At 36.0% G+C, this 13,059-nt stretch overlaps 2 protein-coding genes across 2 annotated transcripts; both read left to right on the top strand.

The window, feature by feature from the left end:
- The first annotated feature begins 911 nt into the window (after positions 1–911).
- Positions 912–7,821, top strand: LOC112712390 (clathrin interactor EPSIN 3). Its single transcript, XM_025765271.3, has 14 exons — positions 912–1,181; positions 1,535–1,615; positions 1,745–1,796; positions 2,000–2,079; positions 2,168–2,246; positions 2,517–2,600; positions 2,693–2,838; positions 3,101–3,442; positions 4,307–4,348; positions 4,461–4,553; positions 4,623–4,825; positions 5,209–5,399; positions 5,804–6,881; positions 6,997–7,821. The coding sequence occupies exons 2-14, from the start codon at positions 1,581–1,583 to the stop codon at positions 7,407–7,409; spliced, it is 2,838 nt and encodes a 945-aa protein (XP_025621056.1). The 5' UTR covers positions 912–1,181; positions 1,535–1,580; the 3' UTR covers positions 7,410–7,821.
- A 979-nt stretch (positions 7,822–8,800) lies between these two features.
- LOC112712391 (zinc finger CCCH domain-containing protein 14) lies at positions 8,801–12,554 on the top strand. Its single transcript, XM_025765272.3, has 3 exons — positions 8,801–9,261; positions 9,650–9,710; positions 11,596–12,554. The coding sequence occupies exons 1-3, from the start codon at positions 9,174–9,176 to the stop codon at positions 12,323–12,325; spliced, it is 879 nt and encodes a 292-aa protein (XP_025621057.1). The 5' UTR covers positions 8,801–9,173; the 3' UTR covers positions 12,326–12,554.
- Positions 12,555–13,059: the final 505 nt, after the last annotated feature.

Below are 13,059 nucleotides of genomic sequence, written 5' to 3'. Positions count from 1 at the left end.
TTTAAAAGTCAAATTGAGTCTAATATTAAAATTGAGAATCAAAATGAATATTCACTCTACGGATTTAAATAAAATAAAAAATTATTATTTTTTAAACCTATTATTTCAACTTTAATATCCGGAATGCAATTTTTTTTGTTTAGGGCGAGTTTGTCCAATTCCGACGAACTTCTATAATTTTATAAAGTTGGCCGCATCCCTACTAACCATCGTCCAACTTTTTCCTAAAACCTTGGCTGAGAACGAAATTTAAGTTTCTAAACCATTATCATCGTCTCCAACAATTTATAGGAGGAGTATGTAAAAGTACACAGACAATAAGCAGGCTTCTTCAATATCGTCGGCACCAATGACAACTATTATTATCGTCTCTAGAAATACACAGTACATATGAATAAGCCATATTTAACCAGAATTTTTTCTATTATAAATTTAAAAAATCACTATCTTCCTAAAAAAATACGACTTATTTATGTGTGTGTACTTCTATGTATTTTAGAGACGATGATAATGATTGTCATGTTAATTTTCAAATTTCTCTTCTCACAAGAAATGTGATAAAATTCGGCGGAAAATAAGGCAAACTCTATAAAAATATAAAAATTCATCGGAATTCAGACGAACTCTATTAAAATAATAGAATTCGTTAGAAGGTGCGATGAACTTGCTCTAAATAAAAAAAATTGTATTCTATAAATTAAAATTCAAAAATTCAGTTTGAAGAAATAATAAATTTTTTATTTTATTTCCAAAAAAAATCCCAAAATCTACCATATAATTAAATAGAACATAAGATCATTTATTCATCAAAAATATTATTATACATAAAAAAAATTAATGTATTTTATACCAAAATTGATTTATTAATTTATTTATGGTATGTAAATAGTATGATTGTAAATTGTGTATTTAATTGATGCCATAATTCCCTTGGTGTAAGTTGCCCTGTCTTTGTCTCTGTCTTCAATTTTCTTTCGGTTTAAACTCCAGAATTGTAGAGAGAGAAAATCACTCCCATGTTAATATTGTAGTTTCCTTTCTGTTTGTTTCCCTCGTAATTCTATGTTTCAGAGACTCACCAAACACACTCACACGCACCTCTCTGCAATTTCCGATTTCTCTTTTTCTCTCTCTAAAACCTTCACCTTCATCTTCTGAGTTCTGCCCACTGTTTAGATCAGGTAACTTCGATCTCGATTTCGCGTACTCAGATCTGGATTCCCCTCAAATTTCTTCACTTTTTTCATTTCTTGGATCTATCTATCTTTACCTCATTTATTTATATTTCATTTCGTGCTTCAATTAAGGATCCTGATTTTGATGCTTTGTTTTCTTATCTGTTATGTTGCGATTGTCAAAATACTGTTTTTTCGTTTCTTTCTTGTTCCTTAGTTGTTTTTTGGGATCACTATATTGATTTTGATAAGTTTCTTTTAATATAAGCTTTATTGATACTTGCTTATTACTGCTTGTTTTATATTTTATTGTATTTTACCTCATTTGATGAATGGATATGGCTGTTACCGAATTGCAGTTTGGCCTGTGGTGCCGGCACATAACCGTTATTGAAACCAGCTACGATGAAGAAGGCCATTGGTCAAACTGTTAGGGAACTGTAAGTCTAACTCTTTATTAACATATAACAACATATGGATATGGTTCAATATGGCGGGAGTATAATTTTCTATCTTGATCTGTATTGCTATTTCATTACTGATTTATGCTCTCCATTGAAATATTGCAGCAAAAGAGAAGTAAATAAGAAAGTACTCAAAGTTCCTGGCATAGAACAGAAGGTAAATTTGTGTGTGGTTTTCTTATATTTTTATACTCACTGTAAACTATGTTTGCATAATTATGGCATTGGTGTAAGGATTGTGGGGAACTTTGAGCTCACTTTTCCTAAGTTAGTTAGTTGAGTTGAGTGTCTTCGAATTTGCATCATATAATCTTATCTCACAAATATTAATCCCATTAGCTGTTTCTATCCTTTCCTTAGGTTCTCGATGCTACGAGCAATGAATCTTGGGGTCCTCATGGATCACTTCTTGCTGATATTGCACAGGCGAGCAGAAACTAGTAAGCTTAATCTCTCTTTCTAAATAATGAATCGAACTGTGCTTTGCCGTAAAAAGAATCTCATTTCTGAGCTCCAATTCTAATGCAGTCATGAATACCAGATGATCATGGCGGTAATATGGAAGCGACTTAATGACACTGGCAAGAATTGGCGACATGTCTACAAGGTGTTCAGGGAGCAGTTTTATGTTTTAGTTGTAGTTACTCGTGTGTTCTATTATTCTTATTTATTTTCTGTTGTTGTAATGCTTTTTAGTCCCCATGACAATGAAAAGCACCCATGAAGTAAACCGCTTGTTAAATTTGTCATAATATTTGTCATGACTATGCTGGTTACCTTCCTATTTAGAATTCTGTCCTGTATGTGTTTTACTGCTGATTATACATGCTTAGAATTACATAGTGCTAATGTTTTCATATTAACTGTTAAATCACAGGCTTTGATAGTACTAGAATACATGGTAGGTCATGGGTCAGAGCGAGTCATAGAGGATATTAGAGAGCATGCCTATCAAATATCGGTAATTTTCATTTCTGTCATTCAGGTTTTGTTTATTATTGAAATGATCTGTTAGAATTTAACTTAATATTATTGCCAATGTATTGTGAACAGACATTGTCCGATTTTCAATATATTGATTCCAGTGGAAAAGACCAGGGAAACAATGTCAGGAGGAAATCACAGAGTCTCGTTACCCTTGTGAATGATAAAGAAAGAGTCATAGAGGTTAGACAGAAGGCTGCCGCTAACAAGGACAAGTAATTCTCATCTTATTATCTTTATTTATATTTTGAACTTTTGAACTTCAGGATTTCCCATTTTATATAACAACTTAGACCAATCACATTAATTAAGAAGCACCAGCATTCTTAAAGCATTTTTTTTATTGTTTTTATTCATCTATGAAGTTCCAAAGGAACTTCTAGACTATTAAATCTAAAATCACAAGGTATAACTTACAACATGTAAGTATCAATCTTACTTTGGAGGATATATGTAATTGCCGATATGATTCCCCAGGTTTCGCAACAATGCATCAAGTGGAATGTATAGACCTGGTTCATATTCAAGCAATGGACCTTATGGTGATAGATATGATGATGATCCTTATCGGAGCAGGGAGGAAGATAGAGGCTATGGTAGAGAAAAAGAATGGGGCTATAGAGATGATGATCAGTATAATCGTGATGGAGATCGTTATGGCAGAGATTATGAGGATCGATATAATAGAGATGGCTACAGGGATGATGAATCCAGGGGAAGAAGTCAAGATGTTAATGATTACAATTATGGCTCTAGAAGCAGGAGCTCAGATAGAGATCCTGATCGCAGTTACAATGATGAAGGTCAACACTCATCTCGGTATGACCCTATATTTGGATAAGATATTGCATTCACTAAAATTTGCTTTTGTCTAAACAAATATTCATTGATAAATATTTATCAATAGAGTTCTCAAGGTTTATTAAATTTTGGATCCAACCTTTCTTGTTATTGTCTGTACTTTATGATACATGTAGGAGTTTCGCAAGATTTTACTGTCCATTTTTTACTCTCTAGTCATTAATCAATGACACCCAATTTCTCAGTTTAACATTTTTTATATTGAGGATGGAGAACTGTAAGACTGGCAGAGATAAACAGAAAGTAGATCGGTAGTTGCAGTAGGAATTAGAATAGAAATAGAGAAGAATGTGAAATCACAGAAAAGGGAGTATCTGTGTGATATTTCCCAAATCAGTGAGGAATTATATTATTTAATTGTGTACGAGTGTATAAGAAATAATATACATGATATTTGGCATTTGAGAGGCCAATTCTCTCTCAATTCGTACTCTACTTACTTCCTAACGTCCAATTGCTTCTGGCTTTCCTATTTCTATTCTCCTCTCACTTCTAACAAACTCCCTAAAACTCGGTTCCCCTTACTTCCTAGACCCCATTCTGTTATTTTCTTCTTGCCTTTCCTCCTATATGTAAATTGATAAGGGGCAATTTTTCCCATTCTGTCCTTGATCTTCCTTGCTGCTGAGGTATGTAATAAGAACCCAATTCATTCAATACCAACTTGTTCTGGCCTTATTCCTTGATTTATTAATGTGGAATGGATTGCATATATTTTTAAAGTTCAAGTTTAAGGAATATATTGTGAGTTCACTGAGTTGTAAACTCTGGCAAAAATAATAAGGAATCATTGTAACATTCTTTATTGCAATGTTCTGTCAGAGGTACCAGTGCTAAGGCTGAAGACCCTTCTCTGGAAGGAAGGTAAAACATTCATAGATATGTTATTTCTTTTTTCTCTCGGTCCCCCCCCCCCCCTTTACACATATTACTACATGGTATTATTTGAGTTTACCATATGTAATACAATGGGCAGGCTGGAGCAGAAACTGTCAGAGCAAAATATGGGGGCTCCTCCAAGTTATGAGGATGCTGTTGGTGAATCTCAAAGCTCTGTACATCATGAAAGGTATCAAGTTACAATATGGACATCACTTACTGACAATTGAATCTGTTGCTAATAATTTCTTGATTACAGGGATGGAGAAACTTCAGCAGCATCTGGTCCAAGGGGCTCTTCTCCTGCAAGTGATAATCCACACCAAACTTCTGCTCCGACAGGATCTTCTCCTTCTGTAGGTAATAATCCAATTGAAGTAAATGGTGTGCCGACTACTGCTATATCTGGAAACCAGGAAGTTGAGGCTTCTGATGAATTTGACCCTTGTGTTCCTCTTTCAGGTGTGAAAAGTTCTTTGCTAAATTCAGTTGTGTTGATCTTCATTATTATTGTAAATCCAGTTGTTAAATTGTTACAAAATGTAATTAGTATTTTCTCTCTTGGATATTAAATGCAACTATGCAAGTGCTTTCAAGGAATGTTCTACCTTGGTGTCTGGCAGCATGTAACACTTAATTTAATCCATACATGACTTTGGTCCTACACACCCAAATCAATGGCATGACCATACTGTAAAATTGATGGACTTTTAAATGCAGATATTCACTGTTTCAGTTTAATATTTATTGTATTCAGGAGAATGTATTCGTGTTTTAGTGCTAATTTCTTTGCTAGAAAAATTCATTATGCTTTATACTCATGATGTCTGTGTGTTTCTTCTTAGCTGCCCCGGCCACCTTAAATAATGTTGAAGTGGACTTACTTGGCTCCCTCTCAGAGTCATTCTCGTCGAATGCATTGTCCTTAGTGCCCTCTGCATCAGCAACTGCAGCCACAGCAATTGAAGGCAATGTACACCTTGATTCAACAGCTTCCTCTGCAGCACCACCACCTGGCTCCAATAATTTTGATCAGGTAAAAATGTGCTTGATTGTCCTTTTTTATATATACAGTAAGTCAGTAATATACAGTAATTATAAGAATGAGTTTCTGTGTGGCTTGAAATGCTTCTAGTTTTTACCTTGTTCCCCCCTCTCTGTCCATTCTGATATGCGCATGCTTGACTTTGAACATGTATGCTTATTAAGCAATGTAACATAATAATTACTACCATTTTTGTTGTCACCAGAATGAATGGTTGGAATTCAAATTTCTAAATATTGGAAGTGCTATTTTTATATTGAAATCTATTCTTGTGCTTATGCAGAGAATAATCATTTTTAGATGCTTCTGAGCATTTTTACTCTTAATGTCCTTTTATGGGAACTGATCTCCTTGTTAGTCCTAGTTGAAAATATTGTTGATTTGACTTTTGGCAGTCTTTTGAAGACCCTTTCGGTGATTCACCATTCAAGGCCATATCTTCTGAAACAACTCCATCTCAACCTGAGACGAATCAGAGGGTCGAACCATCCCAATCAAGTGTATCTGACTTTGGGTTTGGAGACTCATTTTCTGCTGCACTGCACTCTACATCAGATGCCAGTGACAATCATTCTTTAGCGACAAACTCACAGTTAATATCTCAAGGTTTTTCTGCCCCACAACAGCAGAATGATATTCTTGCAGATATTCTTCCGCCTGCACCATTACCTGGAACGATCTCACAGCAGAACTTTTCAGCCCCTCCCAATTCTCAATCTTCATCTGAGCTAATGGCATCACAATCCATTTTTGCACAAACTGGCCAAAATACGCCGCAAAGTTTCTCAGCTGAACCAGCAACACATTCCTTTTCAGTTCCCACTGGCCAACTTGCCCAGCAAGCCTTTTCAGCTGCCAATGGCCAACCAGTACAACCACCTTATTTGGCACCAACTAGTCAACATGCACAGCAACCCTTTTCAGCCCATGCTGGTCAACCTGGCCAGTCAATGGGTCCTATGTATGGTGGATTCCAGTATCAGGCAGGATCTGTGACTTCAGGAGCTTCGGGTATGTTACTTGAACCAAGTGGTGGAAATAATGGACATATGAACAGTTGGAGTGTCCTGCCACAAGGATCTCCAGCACCTATTCCTTCACACATGACTCCCCAAGCACAAATAGGACAGCTGTCACAGACTGCAAACTACTTTCCCCAGCATGGAGGGTCTAGTTCTCAATCCCCAACGAATCAAGCACCACAGTTTAGCAGTGGGAATTTCATCGCACAAGAGGGGAATGCATCCACTTTTACACATCAACCACATGATGTATCTGGTGAAAAACAAAATGAATTTGTAGGCAGCTTACTTGGTCAAGGTGCAAATGTTCCTAATGCTTCCCAGTATGCTGTGCCTTCAACAGGATCAAATTATAAGGCCTCAGAACCGTCTAAGGATAAGTTTGAGATGAAATCAACAGTTTGGGCAGATACACTGAGCAGGGGGCTAGTTGATTTGAATATATCTGGAGGTGAGTGCTTGTACCTCAGCCTCTTCTTGCTGTTTCTGACATTTTTTAGTCACTTAGGTTAGATTGTCTTCTCTTATCTGAACCAACTATTGACTTCAATGTTTCTTATCTGCAGCTAAAATAAATCCCTTAGCAGATATTGGAATAGACTTTGCTTCCATTAATAGGAAGGAAAAGAGGATGGAGAAACCTACCACAACAGCCGTAACATCAACTGTAACCATGGGTAAAGCCATGGGATCCGGTTCAGGTGTAGGCCGGGCTGGTGCTGGTGCTCTCAGAGCTCCGCCAAACCCAATGATGGGTTCAGGCATGGGAATGGGAATGGGCAATGGTCCTGCTGGTGGTATGGGTATGGGAGGCTATGGAGGTATGAGCGCGCCAATGGGAATGAACATGGGTATGGCGCAGGGAGTCCAGATGCAGCCACCTACTGGGTTATACTCTGGGTCCAACATGGCAGGTAATTATAACCCCATGATGGGAACTGGTGGTTATCCTCAACGGCCATATGGTTCCTACCGGTAAGATTTAGCTTGTACCTCAAGATAGAAAAGTTATGGGTATGAGATTGAGAATTGTACTTAGATAGCATGATAAAGATTAATATTGATTGTTTTGTCGAATGATTTTGAGCGAGATGATGGCAAGCCAATCCAGTGTTGCTTGTGGTCTGCATTCTATACCTTTACATTTGTATTTTAATAACAGATGTAACTTTCTGTAAAGTGATCCAGATGTATGGTTATAGTACTTGTGTGATGTATGGTACTATCATTCTTTCTGTTTTGGGTGGTCATATTCATTTGGTGCTTTGTGGCATCGGCATTGTATAACCTTTGCTGGGATTGGACGGAAGAGGTGATATTAATATATTGTTTTTCTCCATTGGACACATGAATTCAGAATATCAATGTGTAAAAATTTGTGTTTGATTTCATTGATGCTTCAAAGGACTAGTGATATCAGTCCATGATAATGTATAGGCATTTTGCACATGATAACAAATAAACTATTTAAAACATAGTTTGAAATCCCAGACCAACTCATCTTATTTCATACTCCACATTCTACTTCCTAATACCTAATAACCACAATGATTTAATGTAACGTAGCACGCCATGTGTTCATTTATTGAAGGTCTGAAATTGGTTAGATTTAGTTTTATCGGGGTGAAAGAGAATTTCAAACAGCTTAATATATGAAAAACACTTTTGTCTGCGGTGTTCGGAGTTCCCAACGTGCATGGGACGTTGTTCTAGATGGCTGTCCGTTTATATTTTTTAAGAAAGCATAGACTGAGATTCAGTATCATATTTATTAGTTCAAAGACTAGTACTGAAATTTCAGTCTGTCTTATAAATTTCAGTATTTCAATAACTCCAATAAATGAGAATATAAAAGTTTATATTTGGTTATTGATTGAATGGTCTTTGTTCATCACATTCAGGTTTCAGTTAAAAGAAACTCAAACACAAAACACTTATGAGCTTGCATTGCACAATTTTTTTTTTAATTCTCAAATATTTGTTGCCATTATCAAACACTTGATATACCACATGCTCGAAATTGAAATAATTGTTTTTGGTGATGTCTGAGTTCAGCGAAAGGGAAAAACATTTCCATTTCTTTTTCTTTGGATTCTATTGGTGAAATAATTATATTATGTGTACACAGTTAATTGTATAAAATATATATTGAAAATGTATGAATATATATACAAATAAACTGATTTTGTAACTAATTTTTTACTTGGTACAGTAAATTTCATTTTGGTGCGTCCCAATGACCCAATATGAAGAAAAGGTGGAGGAGTTGGGCCTGGCCCGTCAAGTGATAAAGCGGAAAGGAAAAAAAATGATCGATTTGGATGATGTGCATAGCAGTAATAACTAGCAAGCGATGATGTCACGTGACGTGGGGCGCACGCGATTGTGTGTGGCGGTCACCCTTTCCTTTCTTCTCGATATTCCCCTTTTCCCTTCATTTTGCAAATTTTTAAAAAATAAATAAATAAACGATGCATGAGATGAGATGAGATGAGATGAGATGAGATGAGATGAGATGAGATGAGATGAGGCGCAGAGAGAGCGGCACGTGAATTCAATTACAGCGAGTGAGCGAGTGGGTGACGAACCTCTTTCATTCTTCTTTGTATTTTGCTGCTTCTGCTGCTTCTCCTTCTTCCTCTTGGGTTTGGAATATCGAAGCTGGTAGAACCCTAGCTAGGGTAGGGTTAGCTTTTTCTTTTTCTTTTTCCTTTCTTTTTCCTTTTTTTTTTTGGGAGCTAGAATGGATCGCAAAAGGGGACGGCACGAACATCCTTTCAACGGCACCGGCAATGGCGCCTCCAAGAAATTCAGGCCACCTTCAGCTTCAGGTTCGTCTTTCCCTTCCTCTTTGGATTCAACACAATGCTTCCACCTCTATATTTTTGTTTTCCCCATTAAAGTTTTCTGCACTTGTTTTATCTTTCTGTTGTGCTTCTATTGTTATTACCCTCTTTACCTGCTAGCTCCAATTAGGTTATTTACAATTTATAAATAAATTAAAAAATAAACTGTACTGTGTTGAGTTCCTGGGTATTGGACTCTTCAATTATTATATGCTCGCAGAATAATCCGTATGCTTGAATATAAATGAGCTGATGTTTGCTTAAATACTCAGAAGTAAGGGGGGAGAAAAGGTTATTGGATGTTATTTAAGTTTGAAGCATAAAAGGTTAATCAAATTTTAACGGAGGGGACTTAATTAATGTTCTGTAACAGAAATGGAGTCTTTTCCAACTGGTTTAGGAAGCAAATTGAAGCCTTGCACAAAGTTTTTCAGGTTCAAATCTTTAACTTATCTAAAATAAAATCTAATGCAATTACATATATTTATAAATTCCATTGGTGTTGCGGAAAAATCCTGATAACAATCTCACCGAGCATAATCCATTTGATTTGACTAATGAATTGGGTAGTCAGAGCTGTGATACAGGTTCTACTTCTAATCCATGATAACCAACAAGACTATGAACAGAAATTGTTGATTCTCAAGAAAAGTTCTGTTAAGTGCTTGCCAGGCTATAATAAAATAGAACGCCATTCTATCGGATGCAAAACTTGATCTACATTTACAATACCCTACAATTCTTTTCAAGTAAAGAGGTCTGATGCAGATCACTGAAATGTTCTAGAGCACTACATGGCTAAACACATGCTCTATCAAGAGAACAAAACAAAATTTGATTGGAAGCATTCATAACATACTTCATTTTGGATATGTTTGAATTCCATATTGCTTGACCTCTCATTTTCTGTTTGCGTTCAGAACAATCTTTGTTTTATGCTTGATTTTAATTTTTCATTTGTTTAAATAAACGTGCTTTGGCTTTTATATATGAAATCACATTGTAGTATGATAACCAAAGTCCGTATCAGGTATATGGCGTTGGAATTATGTATTAAGAGTTTTTCTTTATTTTAATATCGGTTTCTTCGGTCTTTCATGCACCCCAATGCCCCCAAGAATACTTAAATGCTGCAGGTTGGCTTATTTTGTTTCTAGACTAGCTTCCTGATTGGAATCTTGTTCCAGATAGATTATATTTCCATGTTTTGGCAGTGTTGCTGCATGAAGGGTTTTGTTTACATGTTTGTATAATAATGCATTTGGGTTGTAGGATGTTGTTAGTGTTGATTTGGCCATACAATTTGATTCCTTGGTTATCTTGTTTCATAATTTTAAAGTTTGAAATCATTCTGTTGTTTCTTAAAGCAATTTGAAGCTGAGAAAATACTCTTTGATGCTGAATCTTAGGTACTTAAGGATTTTAATTCTGTTATTGTTTTTCTTTTAAAAAAGTGGCATTATTCAACCTATATATTCTATTCTTCGTTTAGAAAAAAGTCACTTGTTTTCTTTTATATGATGCTGTATATGTACCCCTTAAAAGGTTCGTTAATCCATTGAGGTAGGAGAGTTGAAATTGCATCATTGCATGTTCAATGGGACGTAATATACATTATTTCATTGGTGTATGAGACTTTGAATTGCAATTTCATGTAAAAGTGTCTGATTGCAACCTGAAGTACAAGTTTCTTTTTTATGAGATGATAGCTTATGTTTGCCAAACTGAATTTGTTTGTACTATTCTACTATATGATTAGATCATTCTGTAAGAGAATGAAAAGTAATTTAAAATTTATGATATGTTGTATTATGCTGAGGCACCTAGATTTCTCCATTTAAGCAATATCATCTCAGCCATGCAGTTTTCTTCCCCCCATTCACATTTTCATTTTGTGATGAGAACTAAATTATTTCTAGGGTGCCCTCTTGTTTGTGATGTACTGTTAAGTCTGGACATTCCTCTGTGGTCGTTGTGATTATCATTTTGTTGCTTACTTTCATTGTCACTGTTAAATCTGTGGTTTGCTCTGCTAAAACTTCTCATATAATATTCAATTGGTACATGCTTAACCAAAGGAAACTCTTTATTCATTCATTTAATTAAAAACGTAAGGTTAGGTTTAATGGCAAGCATTATTTATGCATTCTGAAGGGAATATCTTAAGCCGTGCAACCCTGGTGGAGGATTGATTTCTGTTCACAATTGAAAGAACCACACTTGCAGTTCACTTAGATCTGGCTCTATCTACACAATTTTTGTATTGTTATTTGTTAGTATGTTGATCTGATGTATAAACACTTTCCATCTTATGTGCAGCACCTCTGGCTGTCCATTTGGTGAGGGATGCCATTTCTTGCATTATGTTCCTGGTGGCATCAAAGCCGTTCAAATGATGAATGCTGGTAGCAACCCTGCTCTTCCTCAAGTTAGTAGAACACCACCTGTTCCTCCATCTTTCCCGGATGGGTCTTCTCCTCCAATGGTTAAAACCAGATTGTGCAACAAGTATAATTCAAGCGAAGGTTGCAAATTTGGTGACAAATGTCACTTTGCTCATGGTGAGTGGGAGATTGGCAAGCCTACAATGCCTTCATATGAAGACAGACAAAGGATTGGTGGGCGAGTTGAGACTCCAGTTCATGGAGCTGCTGCTGGCTTTGGCGCCTCAGCTACCGCTAAGATTAGTATCAATGCTTCCCTTGCTGGGGCTGTTATTGGGAAAAATGGTATCAACTCGAAGCAAATCTGTCGTGTAACAGGAGCAAAACTTTCTATCAGGGAACATGATTCTGATCCTAACCTTAAAAACATTGAGCTTGAAGGAAGTTTTGATCAGATCAAACAAGCAAGTTCCATGGTCCATGAACTTATTCTGAATGTTAGTTCGGCTGCTGGACCTGCAAAGAAGAATGTCACTTCATATGGTCCTGGTTCAAACAACTTCAAAACCAAGATATGTGAAAAATTTTCAAAAGGCTCCTGCACTTTCGGGGAGAAGTGCCACTTTGCCCATGGAATAGAAGAATTACGCAAGAGTGGAATGTGATTTATGTTTCCTTTGCCCTTGTTTTCTCTTAGCACTTTCAGGACAAACACTTATGATTAGTTTACGTGGTTTTCTTTAGTGAGGATTGAATTTTGCAGAATTTTCTAGTTGAAATTTTTGTCAATTAGCTTCCAATGTGCCACATGATCTGATTTTAGCTTCTAATATTTTGTTATCTTCTACCATCATCAACTTTTAATATATCCACGTATCTAAATTGTTGGTCCAAGATTTGGTTTCTGCTCTGTATTGCAGGCTTTGCTATATGCTTTTAAGTTAGGCTTTACTAGTATATGGTCTATATTTGAAAGATGCATTTCTTTAAGTTCGTTGAGTAATAAACTAATACTAGCTGGTTTTTGTCTTTTCGAAAGATGATCAGTTCATAGAATTGAGTGGAAAATAAAGATTTACTTAATGGGAAGATATGAAAATTGTGTAGTGACTTTGTTATGGCATGTATCTGTATCATACAATTAATTGACCTAAGTCAATACATACATGCTACTTCCCTTATCATACATATAGTAGATCTCACCATCACTCATAAAAACACAATTATTCAACCAATCAATTCCTAATAAATACCATACAGTACTGCATTTTAATGGATCCTCAATCCATGTTGGTAATAAATTGGTATTTGAATAATGGGCAAAAGCGTTAATTACACTCACTACAGCAACTTAATGTAACTCAATATTATGGCGATAAATACAGGTGCACACTAGGAC

The sequence above is a fragment of the Arachis hypogaea genome, chromosome 9 (genome assembly GCF_003086295.3).
Source record: "Arachis hypogaea cultivar Tifrunner chromosome 9, arahy.Tifrunner.gnm2.J5K5, whole genome shotgun sequence".
Lineage (NCBI taxonomy): Eukaryota > Viridiplantae > Streptophyta > Magnoliopsida > Fabales > Fabaceae > Arachis > Arachis hypogaea.
Note: the sequence above shows the minus strand (reverse complement) of the source record. Positions and strands in the feature narration are given on the sequence as shown.